Genomic DNA, 19,548 nt, shown 5'->3' on the forward strand with positions numbered 1-19,548 from the left:
TACCATCAGGTAGGAGGTACAGAAGCCTAAAGGCACACACTCAGCGATTGAGGAACAACTTCTTCCCCTCTGCCATCCGATTTCTGAATGGAACTTTGAAGCTTTGGACACTACCCCACCTTTTAAATATACAGTATTTCTGTTTTTGCACATTTTTAAATAATCTATTCAATATATGTAATTTACTTGTTTATTTATTATGTTTTATTTTATTATTATTATTATATTTTGTCTCTCTGCTAGATTATGTATTGCATTGAATTGCTGCTGCTAAGTTAACAAATTTCACGTCACATGCCGGTGATAATAAACCTGATTCTGATTCTGATCGAACACATGCCCTGCACTCATTGCTACCATCAGGGAGGGGGTCCAGAAGCCTGGAGACACAGACACAAATGTTCAGGAACGGATCTTTCCTCCTCTCTGCCATCCGACTTCCGAACGGCCATAACTCTACCTCACTATTCCTCTTTTGCACTATCTGGCTATCTCAAAGTAGATGTCTGACCACTGAGGACAAGATTTAAATTAACAAATAATTACATATTTGCATCACCGATTGAAAATAGGTGCAAACATGTTTGCTGTTGTGTGCTGGGGCAGCAGGCTGAGGGTAGCAGACACCAACAGAATCAACAAACTCATTCGTAAGGCCAGTGATGTTGTGGGGATGGAACTGGACTCTCTGACGGTGGTGTCTGAAAAGAGGATGCTGTCCAAGTTGCATGCCATCTTGGACAATGTCTCCCATCCACTACATAATGTAGGAAGAGGTGCAGTCGACGTTTCAGGCTGAGACCCTTCATCAGGACTAACTGAAGGAAGAGTGAGTAAGGGATTTGAAAGTTGAAGGGGGAGGGGGAGATCCAAAATGATAGGAGAAGACAGGAGGGGGAGGGATGGAGCCAAGAGCTGGACAGGTGATTGGCAAAAGGGATATGAGAGGATCATGGGGCAGGAGGTCCGGGGAGAAAGACAAGGGGGGGGGGATCCAGAGGATGGGCTATCTGTGTAAGCGGAACAAGTGGGGTGATATACTGCGTCCGGTGCTCCCGATGTGTCCTTTTATATATTGGCGAGACCCGACGCAGACTGGGAGACCGCTTTGCTGAACACCTATGCTCTGTCCACCAGAGAAAGCAGGATCTCCCAGTGGCTACACATTTTAATTCCACATCTCATTCCCATTCTGACATGTCCATCCACGGCCTCCTCTACTGTAAAGATGAAGCCACACTCAGGTTGGAGGAACAACACCTTATATTCCGTCTGGGTAGTGTCCAACCTGATGGCATGAACATTGACTTCTCTAACTTCCGCTAAGGCCCCACCTCCCCCTCGTACCCCATCTGTTACTCATTTTTATGCACACATTCTTTCTCTCACTCTCCTTTTTCTCCCTCTGTCCCTCTGAATATACCTCTTGCCCATCCTCTGGGTCTCCCCCCCCCCTTGTCTTTCTTCCCGGACCTCCTGTCCCATGATCCTCTCGTATCCCTTTTGCCAATCACCTGTCCAGCTCTTGGCTCCATCCCTCCCCCTCCTGTCTTCTCCTATCATTTTGGATCTCCCCCTCCCCCTCCAACTTTCAAATCCCTTACTCACTCTTCCTTCAGTTAGTCCTGACGAAGGGTCTCAGCCTGAAACGTTGACTGTACCTCTTCCTCGAGATGCTGCCTGGCCTGCTGCGTTCACCAGCAACTTTGATGTGTGTTGCTTGAATTTCCAGCATCTGCAGAATTCCTGTTGTTTGCACTACATAATGTACTGGGTGGGCACAGGAGTACATTCAGCCAGAAACTCATTCCACCGAGATGCAACACAGAGCGTCATAGGAAGTCATTCCTGCCTGTGGCCATCAAACTTTACAATTCCTCCCTTGGAGGGTCAGACACCCTGAGCCAATAGGCTGGTCCTGGACTTATTTCATAATTTCCTGGCATAATTTACATATTACTATTTAACTATTTATGGTTCTATTACTATTTATTATTTATGGTGCAACTGTAACGAAAACCAATTTCCCCCGGGATCAATAAAGTGACTATGAATTCCAATTCCAACAGGAAACCTGGCCGGTTGGGTCAGGCTGTGAGACGGACCGGATCCTCCGAGGCTGCAGGGGGCGCCGAGGAGCCTGGATAACGTCATCAGCGCGCGACGGAGGCGGCAGACCCAGGCCAACAGTGTCATTAGTGCGCGACGGTGGCGGCGGCGGAGCGGGGCGAAGGCGTCTTCAGTGCAGAGCTGCCGGCATGTGGCGGGGGAGCGGAGCTCCGGCCGTGGACGAGATCAAAGCCCGGCGGAGGCAGCAGGAATGGGGTGAGCGGAGTTGGGGGGAACGTGAGGATCCTATCGCTCTCTTCCACCCTGGTCCCTCTTCCCCCTGTGTCTCTCTCCCAGCTCCTGTCCTCCCCCCCCCCACCCTGGTCCCTCTTCCCCCTGTGTGTGTGTGTGTCTCTCTCTCTCTCTCTCTCTCTCTCTCTCTCTCTCTCTCCCTCTCCCTCTCTTCCTCTCCCTCTCTTCCTCTCCCTCTCTTCCTCTCCCTCTCTTCCTCTCCCTCTCTTCCTCTCTTTTCTCTCTCCTCCCCCCCCCCCACCGCTCCCCATCTGTGGAGGGGTCGACGTTTTGAGGTGAGACACTTCACCTGTCCCATTGAAGTATCTCGGCATGAAGCGTTGACCCTCCATTTAACCCCCATTGACCTCCTCCAGCTGTGTGTTTTTCCTTTACTTTGTGAATTCTTAAACTTGTTTCTTTTGATGTTTTAAGTTCAATTTCAGGTTTTATTGTCAGTTAACCACACATGAATACAGCCAAATGAGACAATGTTCCTCCAGTGCACAACACAATACCAACAGCACACAGCACATATAACTATACCATCACACAAAAAATAATAGAGCCCAAGTCCCCGAGAGGCATGGCTTGTAGACTGATGTTATTTATTTAGAGGTACCACACCGAATAGACCTTGGAGGTGTGCAGCTCCAGCAACCCCGATTAACCCTAGCCTAATCACAGGACCATTTACAATAACCGATTAACCTACTAACAAACACCTTTGGACTGTGGGTGAAAAGCAGTTCACCCGGAGGAAGCCCACACTCTCTTGGAGAGGACGTATAGAGACTCCTTACAGATGACGCTGGAACTGAACTCTGAACTCCCAAACACCCGGAGCCGTAGCAGTGTCGCATTAACCATGACTGATACGGCACTACCGTGTTGCCCTAGTCCAGCTTGTTCTAAGATGGAGCAAGCACTGGAGGCAGGAGGTGTCAGTGCCCGACCTAGTATGCAGTCCAGGCCTCTGCTCCCTCCCACACCGCCTCGCGCACCTCCTCTCCTGGATGGCTGCAACAAATGACACTCCGTCATGAGGGCCTGGTTCCTGCAATAGCCGAGGCATTCTGCCATCAGTCTAGCCATCCTTTTGTTGAAAAGTAGGAAGACTGTCCTGATGTTCTGGGGTCAATATTTACCTTTCAATCCAAATTATTGCTGTCAGTGAGAACTTTATTACACCTTCCCCTCCCGCCACCTTATACTGGCATCTTCCCCCTCTTCCTTTCCATTCCTGATGAAGGGTCTTGGGCTCGAAACATGGACTGCTTATTCATTTCCATAGATGCTGCCTGACCTGCTGAGTTCCTACAGTAATTTGAGTGTGTTTCTCTGGATTTCCAGCAGCTGCAGAATCCCTTGTGTTTACTTTTCTAACTGATCCATGGCTCACACTGATCATACCTTGTGTCTCCTCCCATCCGCGTGTGGGTTCACTGTTTCGTTCCACGAGGCTTTCAGTAGAAAATCCCCTTGGTAGTGTGAGGGTTGTACCATGGCTGTGTGCCACAAGGTGTCTGTGTAAATGATGAATTCCTCACTCACTGGCTTCATAGTTTTTTATTGTGATACAGTGTAGTACAGTGTTTCCTACGTGACAGTATTTACCATTTTAAAAGTAGCTAGCCAGGATTGAAAAAAGAATGCAGCTCTTTTTGCACCTTCATAGAGCTTTGGTGATGTAATTGTAGCTGTAATATTCAAGGACAGAATCCACAATATTTTATTTATCAATTGATGTACAGGGTGGAATAGGCCCTTCCAGCCCTTCAAGCTGCATCACCCGGCCATTCCCCAATGTAATCCTGGCCAATCTCGGGATTGCGGGTCGGTGGTGTAGTGGCTCCGGATTTCGAGGCGTGTGATCTGGCCGGCTCCCTTGGGCTTCTCACCCGTGCTGGGTTGAGCGTTGAGCTGGCAACTCAACCTCGTTAGAAAAGAGGAAAACGCTAAAGAGACGGCAAGGTTGCCACCCGATGCGCCGTGAAAGATCATGGGACAATTCACAATGACCGATTAACCAACCAACCAGTACGTCTTTAGACTGTAGGAGGAAACCGGAGCATCCAGGGGAAATCTTCATGCTCACGGGGAGGAACATCCAAACTCCTTAAAGGCAGCGGCGGGAATTGAACCTGGGCTATCCTTACTGTAAAGCGTTTTGCTAACCACTACACTGCTGTGCCACGTATTCCTGACATAAATCCATAGAATTCCAAACAACACTTAGTTTGCCTGCAATATTTGGGTTGGTTGACTGGTAATGTTACTGCTCATCAGTTTGACTTACAAGCTGCTGGATTTTCCTTTTGTGCTCAGTTCTGAGAAAGGCACGGAGGGAGAAGCAACTCGTCAGCAAGAGACTTCTGAGGGAGCTTCAACGTGATGGAGAAGAGATGGAGATAAGAGAACCCTTGGTCACTCAGGAGGAGGTAAGACCCACTCAGTCCTGGTTCTGGTGTGTCCTGTGATGACCAACGTTCCCTCTAATTTTTGTTAACGTTTGCACGGGCCACCCATTGTTCTGAGCAGGACGTTCTTACATGGCCTGAAAACTGCACAACACTTTAAATGTTTTAGTTTATAACATGTATACTACGAATATTGTGAATAAAAAATGAAAAGTCTCATACTTTTGATTTTATTTATTAATTGAAGGGGATAATGAAATGCAGTACAAGAAAGAAAATCTTTCACATTTCGTAAATGCTTAAACTTGGACGGCATCAGCGGCTGCTTGTTTATTAGCAATGAGTTGCCAACTTCCATATTGTGTTTATTGTTCAGAGTAAATTTATTACATATACATATGTAGACATATATGTCACCATATGCAACCCTGGAATTCGCTTTCTTGTGGGCATAAGTCAGTAAATCCAATAACCACAATAGAATCAATGAAAGACCACACCAACAGGGTGGACACCAGTGTGCAAATGACAACAAGCTGTGAAAATGCAAAAAAAAAGATAAAAGGAAATAAAAAAAATAAATCAATTATATTATGACTGATTCGTTATTACAGATAGGACAATCCATAATAACTGTCTGGATATAGTAATACAGGATAAACAAGCAAGAACAACTTATTTTATAGATATAGCCATTCCAACCACACATAACATACAGAAATCAATAAGTGACAAACACCAGAAATATGCGGAATTGAAAGAGGAAATTGAAAAACTTTGGAACACGAACAAGGTAAACATCACCCCGATAGTAATATCTACAACAGTCAGTGCGTTAAGCAATTAGGGCTACAAAAACAATATCTGTGTAAATCTCCAGAAACCCGCAATACTAAACACCACTAGAATAGTCGGAAAGTTCCTAGCATTTGTGAAATGAGTGTGCGTAGCTATGGCCGTATCTCAGGTTTTAAATAATAATAAATGAATAAGCAATAAATATCAAGAACATGAGATGAAGCGTCCTTACAAGTGAGTCTATAGGCTGTGGGAAGGTTACAATTTGTAATGTTGTAGCTTGAAACACTGACAATGTAAATATGTTGAAGCTCTAAAATGATACAAAGTTTGTGGAATGTGAACATTATATAAAAGAAAGTTCCACAGTATGGCAACAAAGGCTATTTGCATGGATGCATTGCAGTTACTGTGTGGCCACGCACCTGTGCAGCTTAGTACGAGCAGTGACGATGGTATACCTGAATATCATTGTGAGAAAAGGTATATTGTTTGCTGTACAACCAGTTCCATTCTGTTACTCAGTTTTATGTGTAGAACATACAGCACAGTACCACTTAACACTTACGTGTACATTGTGACTTATGGTCTTATAAAAACAATCCTATAAGACATAGGTGCAGAATTAGTTCATTCAGCCCATCGAGTCTGCTCTGCCATTCATAAACACAAAATAATCTGCAGATGCTGGGGTCAAAGCAACACTCACAACACTCTGGAGGAACTCAGCAGGTCGGGCAGCATCCGTGGAAACGATCAGTCAACGTTTTGGGCCGAAACCCTTCGTCAGGACTGAAGAGGGAAGGGGCAGAGGCCCTATAAAGAAGGTGGGGGGGAGGGTGGGAAGGAGAAGGCTGGTAGGTTCCAGGTGAAAAACCAGTAAGGGGAAAGATAAAGGGGTGGTGGAGGGGAGGCAGGGAGGGGATAGGTAGGAAAGGTGAAGAAAGAATAGGGGAAAACACAATGGGTAGTAGAAGGAGGTGGAACCATGAGGGAGGTGATAGGCAGCTGGGGGAGGGGGCAGAGTGACATGGGGATGGGGGAAGGGAGGGGGAGGGAATTACCGGAAGATGGAGAATTCTATGTTCATACCAAGGGGCTGGAGACTACCTATACGGTATATGAGGTGTTGCTCCTCCAACCTGAGTTTAGCCTCATCATGGCAGTAGAGGAGGCCATGTATGGACATATCTGAATGGGAGTGGGAAGCAGAGCTGAGTGTTGCTCTGCCATTCAGTCATGGCTGATTTACTATCCCTCTCAACCCCATTCTCCTGCCTTCTCTCTGTAACCTGACTAATCAAGAACCTATCAACCTCCACTTTAAATATTCCCAATGACTTGGCTTCCACGGCTGTCTGTGACAATGGTTTCCACAGATTCCCCACCCTCTGGCTGAAGAAATTCCTCCTCATCTCTGTTCTGAAGGGACGTCCCTCTAACCTGCTTAATTGGTGTATCTCTAATTCCTTTTATGTTACGCTGTTTTATTCATAAAACATAGAACACTACCATACAGCCCTTCGGCCCACGATGTGCTGACATTTAAACCAGCTCTCTTCCCTCCTGCAGAGTCCTCTGTTAGTTTTCTATCATCCACGTGCATATCCTGCATATGCAAGCACTCCTGAAAATACAACAGGTACTTGTGTTGTATAGGATTGCTTTTAGATTTACATTTATTGTGTATTTTGTGTTTTTTTATATTGCATCGAATCTGGAGTGACAATCATTTCATTCTCATTTACACTTATCTACTGAAGAATGACAATAAAAAACCATAAATCTAAGTCTCTTAAGTGTCTGTAATTACTACCACCCATGGAAATGCGTTCTACACACCCACCACTGTCTGTGTTTTTTTTTTAAAAAACTTACCTCCGCCTTCCCCCTAGGCTTCTCTGCAATGACCTTAAAATTACGCCCTTTCATAAGCCATTTCCACCCCGGGAAAAAATCTCTCGATCTGTACCTCTTACCATCTTGTACTCCTCAATCAAGAGATTTTTTATTTATTTTGTTAACTAGTGTCTATCATCTGTTTCCTATTTGACCATTTGTCTTGGAGCAGACTCAGCAAAGGAAGATATAAGCATTTAGATTTAAGGGAACGGCCCTGTGAGTAAGTTTGAAAAGCAATTCTGCGGATGCTGGAAATCCAAGGTAACAGATGAAATGCTGGAGAACGCAGCAGGTCAGGCAGCCTCTATGGAGAGGAATATGGACGTTTCAGACCGAGACCCTTTCGCATCACACTGATGAGCTTAAGTCAACTGTTTATTCTCTCCCATTGATGTTCCTATCAGCGCAGGTCCTTCCAGCACAGTGAGCCACATCGCCCAGCAACCCACCAACTTAACACTGGCCAAATCACAGGACCATTAATCTACAAACTGTGGGAGGAAACCCATGCAGTTTACTGGGAGATTGTACAAACTTCTTACAAAGGATGCCGGAATTGAACTCTGATCCCCAATGCTCCGAGCTGTAATAATGTCAGGCTAATGGCTATGTTACCTCTTCACCCTGCTTCTGCAGCATTTTGTGTGTGTTGCCCTGTGGATAAGTGCTTGTAAGGAACAGGTAATTTGAGGTTCTACGTTCAGCACAGTGTCCTGTTTCTCTGTAGGTATCACAGCTGTACCAGAGGATTCAGCGTGGATCAGAGGATCGGGTAACTGCATTACGATCCCTGTGCCAATTTCTGCACCACACGGAGGCACAGAAGATGTTTGTCAGGTACCTGTACTATAATGTATTTGTCTGGCGCTTGTACTGTACTGGTGTATTTGTCAGGTGCCTGTACCTGCTTTCTCCTAAATACACTTCACAAAATTCTGCAATAATTCCAGATGAAGAGCCTTGGCTGATACAGGTGGACCACCTCGAATCCGGCAGTCAGTAATCCGGTTCCACCACTGGTTTGGACATTACTTTTGCCGGTCTACTTTCAAATTTCCTGTGTTGCTGTGCCATACTGTCGCCATTATCAGAGTCAGCTGTTGGCACGGTCTTTAAATGAAGCAAGTCGTTCCTCTGTGTTATTCTGCATTTATTTTTATAACCTGTGCCTATTGAGCCTCAGTCATGTCTTCATTGAATAAAGGAAGTGTTTCTCGTGGTGTAAAGCCCAAATGCATACGTTATCTATACCAGATAAGGTGGAAGTTCTGAAAGAACTCGACAGTGGTGTGTGTGTGAAAAGCATATGTGACTTGTATAATATTGGCTCTGCCACAGTTTGTAATACGACGAGACAAAAAAAAAGTTGCTCCAGTTCTTTGATAGCAAATCAAAAAAAACAGTTGTGCATAAGGAAAACAATGAAAGATGGAAAATGTTCACAACTAAATAAAGTTCTCATAAAGTGGCTTAAACTCTGTCTGTGAAGGTGTAGAACTGTCAGGAGAGATAAGTGAAACTAATCCTGATTTGATGGAGACAGATGTGAGAGAACAGAAGAACATCTAGAGAAACTTCTGAAATGCCTGTTTCGCTGCCGCTGTTACTGTGCGATCCAGAATCTCCGGAGGGGAAGGCCCCGATCCTCGGCTTTGCTTGTTGCTCGGCAGCCGGGACGGGGTCGAAGCGCTTGGCAGAGATGGTGCTCGGTATCAAAGGGCTGGTTGGAGGCTCAAAGTTTTCGGACGGACTCAGAGTTGGCTGTGATCGGGTGCTTCCAATGCATCAACAGCTGTCGGTGCCTGGTTGGTCTATGGCAGAGCGAGTTTCTCCCTTCTGCCACCTGCTATCGGGGACTATCGGGAGTCGATGAGACACTTTTTTTACCGTTCCCATGGTCTGCTCTTTATCAAATTATGGTATTGCTTTGCACTGCCATAACTATATTTTGTAATTATGTGGTCTTGTCAGTGTTAGTCTTTGGTTTGCCTTGTTTTTTTTTTTTGGTGATATCACTCTGGAAGAACATTGTATCATTTCTTAATGCATGCATGCATTTCTAAATGACAGTAAATGAGGACTGAGTGTCCTCATAATCTAATTATTTCACAAAGAATTAGGATTGGATTATGAGTAATTACAGTGAAAGGTGGCTTCAGTGTTTCCAACAGTAACGTGGCATAACATTTCGTGCAGTGTGTGGTGAAAAGCAGTCAGCAGACAAGGAAACAGCTGCTGAGTTTGTTGTTCAATTTGCTAAGTTAGTTTCTGACGAAAATGTAAGTCCCGAACAGGTCTACAATGGGGCCAAAACGGTTTATATTGGCATTGCTTTTCAAGACGAACACTGACTACAGAGGATGCAGAATCACCAACTGGTTATAAAGCATCAAAAGATCATGTCACTGTGTTGGGCTGCAGGAGCTACAGGTGTAAGCTGCTAGTCATCGGCAAAAGTTTACGTCCTAGAGCTTTCAAAGGTGTGAATCAGTTTTAGCAATTTACTGTGCCAACAAAAAAGAATAGATTACATTGGAATGGTTTGATCTGTCCAGGAGCGAGAGCTTATTGTGCCTCTGTTGGTCTGGACAAAAATTTGTAAGATAATGCTGATTTTAAATAACTGCTTTGTGCATCCAAAAGCAGAACTCTTGGTAAAGAATAATGTTTACAGTATCTACCTGCCGCCTAACTGTACATCATTAATTCAACCCTGGGACAATGGCATATTACACTTTTTGAAGGGTAAATATCGCTCCCTGTTTATGAAGCAGCTACTGAGTGCAGGTGACTCTGACAGACCAGTACAGGAATTTGTAAAAGAATTGCCCTTCATTTGTCATTCTTTTTTATTATTATCCAAGGATGAGATGATCATCAAGTGAGTCGGAGGTGTTTATTTAATCCTAATCTAACCATCTGTGATTCAGCAAAGTCACTAATCCAACACTGCACAGGTCTCAATCACTCCAGATTCGTGGTGGTCAGCCTGTATCTGCATCAACACACACAAAATGCTGGAGGAACTCAGCAGGTCAGGCATTATCGATGGAAAGGAATAAAGAATCAGGCTGAGACAATTCGTCAGGAAGTGGGAAGAAGCCAAAATTCCTTTTGAGTCTGGAAGCCCATAAGTGTCACCACACTTTCAGTGCCAACATAGCGTCCCCACAACTAAATAACGCGAACACGTTCATGGGAGGAGACTAGAGCACCTGGAGGAAATCCACGTGCTCACGGGAAGGATGTGCAGAGGATGCCAGAATTGAACACCAAACTCTGGCGACCCAAGCTGTAACAGCGTCACACTAACCACTATGCTACCGTGGTGCCTCGGTGTACGTCAAAACGTAGAGTGAAATGTATCGGTTGGTGTCAACGACCAACACAGCCCACGGATCGTGCTGGAGGCAGCCCGGAGGTCTTACCATGCTTTCAATGGCAACATGGCATTTCTACAACTTACCTGTCCTAACACATACAGGAGCAAACTGAGCTGTGGAAATCCACAGTCACAGGGACAACATACTAACTCCTTACGGGCAGACAAGTGAGAATTGAACCCCAATTGAGATTGCCGGCACTATTAAGCGTTATGTTAACTTCTTTGCCATTGTGCTGATGGTTTACTAGATTGTTTAGATAAGGGAACTATTTTGCTGTCATAAGAATTGGGGGAAATGATAAAATGGGTTGAAAGGGATAATGAATCAGCCATGATAGAATGGCAGAGCACACTCGATGGGCCAAATGGTCTAATTCTGCTGCTACTGCTTATGTTTTCTGTCTAATTCAAGCAGTCAGCATTCATTTTGAGAGGACTAGAATACAAAAGCAAGGATGCAATGCTGCGGCTTTATAAGGCTTTGGTCAGACAGCACTTGCAGTATTGTGAGCAGCTTTGGGCTCGTTATCTCGGAAAAGATGTTTGGGCATTGGAGAGGGTCCAGAGGAGGTTCTTGAGAATGACCCCAGGAATGAAAGGGTTAACATAGGAGCATTGGATGGCTCTGGCCTGTACTCACTGGAGTCTAGAAGAACGTGGGGGGTGGGGGGATCTCATTGAAACCTATCAAATATAGAAATGCCTGGATGGAGTGGATGTGGAGAGGATGTTTCCTATAGCGGGGTAGTGTAGGACCAGAGAACACATTCTCAGAATAGAAGGATGTCCTTTTAGAACCTGAATGAAGAGGAACTACTTTAGTCAGAGGGTGGTGAATGTGTGGAATTGATTGCTGTGGCCAAGTCATTGGGTATATTTAAAGTGGAGGATGATTATGTTCTCGGTTTGTAAGGGTGTCTAAGTTGATCGGGAGAGGGCAGGGGAATAGGGTTGAGAATGATAATAAATTAGCCATGATGGAATGGCACAGCAGGCTCGATGGCCAAATGACCCAGTTCTGCTCTTACATCCTTCGTTTTATCCTCGAAGACGAGCACAACATCCTCATTGCAGGCCTCGATGACCCGGAGAGCGATGCTGGCCGGCGTCTGGACCTCATGCTGTGGCTTTTGCTAGGGTCTCCCATGCAAAACAGGTCAAAGGGTAGAGAGGGGCTGGAGTAAGAGTAATCCACGGGGTTTATTCTGACTGCTCAAACAGAACTTTTACAGAAACAGACACGCGGTTAAAACCTTCGTTTTCACCCTAAAAAGGGTGGCGTAACGGGAAGTAAATAAGTCTAATTCGAGCAGTCAGCGAAATAAAAACAGATTCAGTAAGTGTAACCTGAGTGTTTTAATTCTGCTTCAACCCCATGTATAGTTTGGAAAACAGTATCCACGTTCTCATTGGGCTCTTCACCAGCAACCTGGCTTCGGTTCAGCTTGAAGCCGCACGGTGTTTACTGAAGCTCTCCCATGCCAGCGATCCCAGCATCTCGCTCGTGTGTTTGCCAGCAACACCCTACCTACTAACCTACCTCTCGGGTCAGAGTGCAAAGTTCACGGTAAGTGTCAGTTCATAGAAAGGATCTTCACGCCAGGTTCTTAGCTGCAGCTTGGCTTTGAGTTCATAGGTTGAGCATCATTTAGGATCCTGCCCACCCTGCTCATGGACTGTTCCTCCCACTCTCATCAGGGAGGAGGCTACGGCCGGACCACCAGACTCAAAAACAAGTAGTAAGGCTGATCGACACCTCGACCCACTAACTCACACCACCAACCACCACTAATTTATCGTTTCCTGTCAGTCAAAGTTCAAACATTTAAAATGTTTATTATCAAAGTACAAATATGTCACCATGAGATTTGTTTTCTTGCAGACATACTTATTAAATCTGATAACCATAATAGGATCAATGGAAGACGGTATGAACAGGGTAGACAACTACTGTGCAAATCCAAAAGCAAAGAAAAAAAGTAATAATAACAAATAAATAAGCAATAAATATTAAGAGTATGAGATGAAGAGTTCTCAAAAGTAAATCCGTTAAGTTGTGGGAACTATTCAGTGATTGGACCAAGGACACCTTATGCACAGACACTCCTGTGTGTGGTGTCACTTGTTGAACATACAATTAATTTATGTATATAAGCTATCATCTGTGTTTATATTTATTGTGTTCTTTATCTTGTTGTGTTTTTTTTGGTGCTGCGTCAGATCTGGAGTAACAATTATTCATTCTCCTTTACACTTGTGTACTGGAAATATGTTGAATTTTGTGGTTACAATTTCATAAGGGATTTGGATTTATTTATGTTTGATTCACCAAGGTTGATTCCGGAGATGAGAGGGTTAGCCTAGGAGGAAAGATTGAGTGGTCACGGACTGTACTTGCTGGAGTATACTTCCCTTTAGAACAGAGATGAAGAGGAATTTCTTTATCCAGAGGGTAGTGAATCTGGAATTAACTGCCCTGGGAAGCAGTAGAGGCTTAAATATTGTTAAAGATGTATTTAATGTACTTAATGTGTAACTATGTTAAATATCATTAGATAAACTATGTTAGTATATTTAGATGTATTAGATACACTCGTTGGCCACTTTATTAGGTACACCTGTACACCTTGATAATGCAAATATCTAATCAGCCAGTCATGTGGCAGCAACTCAGTGCATAAAAGCATGCAGACATGGTCAAGAGGTTCTCTGGTTGTTCAGACCAAGAATCAGGGTGGGGAAGAAACGTGATCTAAGTGACCTTGACCGTGGAATGATTGTTGATACCAGATGGGATGGTTTGAGTATCTCAGAAACAGCTGATCTCCTGGGATTTTCATGCACAACAGTCTCTAGAGTTAACAGAGAATGACTTGAAAAAGAGGGAAAAAAACATGGGAGTCACAGTTCTGTGGGCAAAGCCAGCTTGTTTCCGAGAGAGGTCAGAGAATGGCTAGTCTGATTCAGTCTGACAGGAAGGTGACAGTGACTGAACTAACCACACGTTACCACAGTGGTGTGCAGAAGAGCATCTCTGAACGTGGATGGGCTTCAGCAGCAGAAAACCACGAACATACATGCCTTGTGTACTTAATAAAGTGGCCACTGAATGTACATTAAATATATATTAGATGGTTAGATTACAGTATAGCCTTTGATATTCCTTTTAGGATATCCCAAACCATTTTAGTTTACAAAGTATTTTGAAGGTGCACGGTAGTGTAGTGGTTCGTATAATGCTATTACAGCGGCAACCTGGGTTCAATTTCCAACGCTGTCTGTAAGCAGTTTGTATGTTCTCCCCATGACCACGTGGGTTTCCTCTGGGTGCTCCGGTTTCCTCTCTCAGTCCCAAGACGTAGTGGTTAATCGGTCACATGGGTGTAATTGGGCAGTGCGTGCTCATTGGACCAGAATGGCCTGTTTCCGTGCTGTATCTGTAAATAGTCACTTGGGTGTATTGCTCAAAGAGGCACTAGGAGCGGCCTTGGCACTATGTAAATACAATGTATTAATGTGATGAACGTAACCAAGGACATGCTGTTTGTATTGTAGACCAGTACAGCACTGGGAACAGGCCCTTCAGCCCACAATGAATGTGCCGATCACGAAGCCAGTTTAAGCTGCATATCTGCCTGCATGTGGTCGGTATGCTCCATTTTTATTTGATTATTTAACGGTGCAGCGAGGAGATGGCCCTTTGAGCCACGCCACACCGCCCCAGCAACCCCACAGCCCCGATCGAATGACGGGACAAGTTACAACGACCGATTAACCTGCCCAAGTACATCTTTGGCCAGTGGGAGGAAACCAGGGGACCTGGAGAAATCCTACACACTCCATGGGGAGGACATAGAGTCTCCTTGCAGAAAGGCAGCGGAATTGAGCTCCCAACTCCAGAACACCTCAAAACGTAATAGCGTCGCGCTAACCCTAAGCAACTGTGGTGCCCGTTTCTTGTCTGTCCGTGTGTCTGTCTAAATGTCTCTCAGACAATGCTATCATGCCTACAGTGGTGCTAGAAAGTTTGTGAACCCTTTAGAATTTTTTCTATTTCTGCATAAATATGACCTAAAATGTGATCAGAACTTCACGTAAATCCTAAAACTAGATAAAGAAAACCCAATTAAATAAATAACATAAAAACTTTATACTTGTTCATTTATTTATTGAGAAAAATGATCCAAATTACATGTATTTGTTCTTTGTGACCTCCTGGAATATTACACACCTTGCTCTTGTTGGTCGACCGCTCCTGGGGAGAGTAACAACAGTATTGAATTCCCTCCGTTTGTATACCATTTGCCTGATTGTGGATTGCTGGAGCCCAAAACTCTTTTAAAGCCTGGTGGTCCTCAGAAATCTCCTTGGATTGAGGCATGGCACATTTCCAAAAACCTGTGTGGTAAAGATCAGACTTTGATAGTGACGACCCAAGTTTATGCTCTTTAAATAGAGCAGGGCCTCCCACACTCACACCTGATTGTCATCCCATTGATTGAAACACCTGACTCTGACTTCCCCTTTAAATGAACTGATAATCCTTGAGGCTGTCATACTTTTTCCAACAAATACATGTAATATTGGATAATTTTTCTCAAATGAACATGTATATTGTGTTATTTATTTAATTGGGTTCTCTTTATCTAGTTTTAGGACTTGCTTAAAGATCCGATCACATTTTATGTAATATTTCTGCAAAAATAGAGAAAATTCTAAAATGTTCCCTGTACTTCCAGCACTTCCTTTGACAGTGTGTTTCATGTGCCCAACACCAGGGGGCAGACTTGTACCTAGAATCACAAACTGAGTGGAAATGGAGTTGATCGTCATATGCATAAATACATCTGCAGAGGTGCAATGAAAACCTTACTGGCAGCAGTATCACAAGCACCAGATAAGCAGCATTCACAAGAAAAGCATAAATTAACATAAATTATTTATACTCACCATTGTAACATCGTCGTCTTCATCTCTGCCATCAGATTTCTGTACAGTCCATGAACACTTCCTCACTATTATGCAAACGACAGGAATTCTGCAGATGCTGGAAATTCAAGCAACACACATCAAAGTTGCTGGTGAACGCAGCAGGCCAGGCAGCATCTGTAGGAAGAGGTGCAGTCATCATTATTATGTGCTGTGTTGTATGATGTGGGCAAAAATTGGTCTTCATGATCGTGATTGTTCTTGACAAATTGCCTTCTTCTGGGCAGTGTCTTTACAGGGCGGGTGATCCCAGCCATTATCAATACTCCTCAGAGATTGTCTGTCTGGTGTCAGCGGTCACATAACCAGGACTTGTGATCTGCACCAGCTGCTCGTACGACCATCCACCAGCTGCTCCCACGGCTTCACGTGACCCTGAACGGGGATTAAGCAGGTGCCTCACCTTTTCCAAGGGTGACCTGCTGACTAGGAGGGAAGGAGCACCTTACAGCTCCTTTCGTAGAGATATATCTCCACCCCACCACCCATTTTTTATATATAGTACTGTGCAAAAGTCTTATGCACACATAACAGAATCACCAGCATGTGTTGTGAAATTAGTTATTATGTGACAGCAGTACATTGCAATACATAAAAACTGTAAATTCAGTAGGCATAACAAATAACCAGTGCAAAAAGAGAATAAAAGGAAAAAATAGTGAGGTAGTGTTCATGGGTTCATTGTCCATTCAGAAACCTGCTGGTGAAGGGGAAGAAGCTGTGCCTTATAAGTTGAGTGTGTGTCTTCCGGCCCCTGTACCTCCTTCCTGACAGTAGCATTGGAAAGATGGCTGGTGATGAGTGTCCATAGTGATGACTGCCGATTTCTGAGGCAGTGCACCTTGAAGATGTCCTAGATGCTGGGGAGGCTAGTGCCCATGAGGGAGTTCACACAAGATCACATAAGACAAAGGAGCAGAAGTAGGCCATTCAGCCCATCGAGTCTGCTCCGCCACTCCACCGTGAGATAAACTATTCTCCCATCTAGTTCCAATTTCTGGCTTTTTCCCCATATCCCTTGATACCCTGACTAATTAGATACCTATCAATCTCCTCCTTAAACACCCTCAATGATCGGGCCTCCATAGCTGTATGTGGCAACAAATTCCATAAATCCACGACCCTCTGGCTAAAAAAATTTCTCCTCATCTCTGTTTTAAATGGGTACCTTCTAATTCTAAGACTGTGGCCTCTTTTTGAAGTTTGAAAGAGATCACCCGCCCCCCCCCCCCAATCATTCTTCTGAACTCCAGCAAGTACGGGGCCAGAGCAATCAATTTATACTTTAACCCTTTCATTCCCGGAATGATTTTTGTGAAACTACTCTGGACCCTCTCCAATGCCAGTACATCTTTTCTTAGACAAGGGGCTCAATTCTGCTCACAATACTCCAAGTGTGGACTGATCAATGCCTTATAAAGCCTCAGCCCACATTTATACCATTGGAGCCTTGCATAATAAGAAAACCTGACTTCCCTTTTGGGATTAGTCTTTAAGCTTATGCAGTGTATAGAATGACCAAGCTAGAAACCAATACCTAATCTATCATTTGTACAAACCCTTTTTTTTTTTTGTCATCCTATCTTTGCCCGTTCATCCTGCTCACTGAGTTGACTGAGCTCACAACTTTCTGCAGCTTGTTTTGATCCTGTGCCAGGGTGCCTAAGACTTTTGCACAGCACTGTATTTGTCAATGTAGAGCAAAGAGTGGGAATCCAGAATAAGGTGGAGGGCTGTAGAACTGTGCACATATACTGTATATAGCCAGGGAGCCCAAGACTTTTGCACAGTACTGTATACTGTGATTCATGGTCATTTTTGTTTTGCACTGTACTTTGTCAGTGATAAATGTTCCTGATCCTGGCACAGTTTTTACAAGAATAACTAATAAGCACAATAAAAAAAAAGACAAAATCCACTTTAGTACCAAGTGGTGACAGTGTCGCTGTACTAAGGTCGATCATGATTAGGGTTGTGCTGGTTGGTTTAATAACCGAATGGTTGAAGGGAAGTAGCTGTCCTTGAACCTGGTAATGTTCAAAAGTTCAAAGTAAAATTTATTATCTGAGTGCAAACATGTCACCACATACAACCCTGAGATTCTTTCCTTTTTCTGCAGGTATGCATAGCTAATGTATAGAACAGTAACTGTAAACAGGATCAATGGACAACAAATTGTGCAAATGTAGCTATAAATAAATAGCAATAAATAACGAGCATGAAATAAGAGTCCTTAAATGAATGTAGTTATCCCCTTTTTTTCAAGAGCCTGATGGTTGAGGGTGGTAACTGGTTTTGAACCTGGTGTTGCGAGACCTGAGACTCTTGTACCTTCTACCTGATGGCAGCAGCAAGAAAAGACCATGGTCTGGGTGATGAGGAGTTTTGATGATGGATGCCGCTTTTTTGCAGCAACATTTCATGTAGATGTGCTCACTGGTTGGGAAGGTTTTACCTGTGATGTACTGGGCCAAATCCGCTACTTTTGTTGGATTTTCCGCTTAAAAGCAATGATGTTCCCATACCAGGCCATGATGCAGCCAGGCAGCACAGTGATGTGGAACTTCAGGCTTTTGTACCTCTCGCCCGATGGTAACTGTGAGAAGATGGCATGGTCCAGGTGGTCAATGCTGCCTTCCTGAGGTTGTGCCTCCTATAGATACAGAGATGAGAAAGATTTTCTTTAGCTAGAGGCTGGTGAATCTATGGAATTCATTACCGTAGACGGCTGTGGAGGTCAAGACTATGGGTATATTTAAAGCGGTGGTTAATGGGTTCTTGATTAGTTGGGGTGTCAAATGTTGTGGGGAGAAGGCAGGAGAATGGGGTTGAGAGGGAAATGGATCAGCCATGATGAAATGGCGGAGTAGATTAAATAGACGAAACGGCCTAATTCTGCTCCAGTATCCTGTGGTCTTATCATTAGAGGAGTGGAATGGCTGTTTATTTGTGCCGGAGCTGCTGATTATATGGGGTATTGATTTTGGATGGATTTGATGACATAAGTCGCCCTAACGATTCTGGAAATGCTTTCAGGAGCAGTGTTTATACATCCTGGGCAACATGGCAGCAGAGAATGAAACCGTGCGGAGTCAGCTCCTGCTACAAGGTGTGATTCAAGCACTGGCAACCTGTCTGCAGGTGAGACACGTTCCCCAGAACACCACTGGCCAGCCTGCTTTCAAAAAAATGTTAACACACCACTTAAGTGCGACAGATCAGCGGACCTGGAGGCACAGGGGAAGCTGCAGGTGCTGGAAGTGTAGAGCAACACAAATCCAAAGCAACAGCATCAGCCTCAGTTTCCCACCTCCTTGCTTTTATTGCACTGTCCTCCCTTAGCGATTCCTTCTTCAACCTCTTCTGCCTGTCACTTCCCTCTGTCCCTTTCTTCCATCCTCCACTCTCCTCTCCTGTCAAACTTTTGGTGATTTATCCCCCTCCCTATTCTCGCTCTTTCCATTACCTGTCCTGGTTTCCCTTTTACTTTTTTTCCTCTTCACCTGTCCATCGTCTCCCTTTGGTGCTTCTCCTCATTCAATTTCTCCCATAGACCACTTTCCTGTCCTGTCAGATTCATCCTTCAGCCCTTTACCTTTTCCATTGTGTCACTTCCCAGCTTCTTACTTCATCCACCCCTCCCTCACACACACTCCCGGTCTCGCCTCTCACTTCGTTCCCCCTCCCCCACCCACCTACCAACCCACCACCTTA

The 19,548-nt window shown here is 44.5% G+C and overlaps 1 protein-coding gene across 4 annotated transcripts in view; it reads left to right on the top strand.

Annotated features, from left to right (window-relative positions):
* Window positions 1-2,209: 2,209 nt before the first annotated feature.
* tmco6 (transmembrane and coiled-coil domains 6) overlaps window positions 2,210-19,548 on the top strand; it is a 76,278-nt gene continuing 58,939 nt past the window's right edge. For 3 of the 4 annotated variants that reach the window (XR_011886676.1, XM_072264153.1, XM_072264154.1), the window contains exons 1-5: window positions 2,210-2,325; window positions 4,669-4,781; window positions 8,188-8,297; window positions 12,229-12,412; window positions 18,871-18,975. Coding sequence is in view for 3 of the 4 variants with exons in the window: in XM_072264153.1 (XP_072120254.1) it covers window positions 2,259-2,325; window positions 4,669-4,781; window positions 8,188-8,297; window positions 12,229-12,412; window positions 18,871-18,975 (579 nt within the window). In the remaining variant the exon portion in view is untranslated. The remainder of the gene's footprint in view (window positions 2,326-4,668; window positions 4,782-8,187; window positions 8,298-12,228; window positions 12,413-18,870; window positions 18,976-19,548) is intronic. The other variant, XM_072264156.1, reaches the window with a different exon arrangement.

The sequence above is a fragment of the Mobula birostris genome, chromosome 7 (assembly GCF_030028105.1).
Source record: "Mobula birostris isolate sMobBir1 chromosome 7, sMobBir1.hap1, whole genome shotgun sequence".
NCBI classification, from domain to species: domain Eukaryota; kingdom Metazoa; phylum Chordata; class Chondrichthyes; order Myliobatiformes; family Myliobatidae; genus Mobula; species Mobula birostris.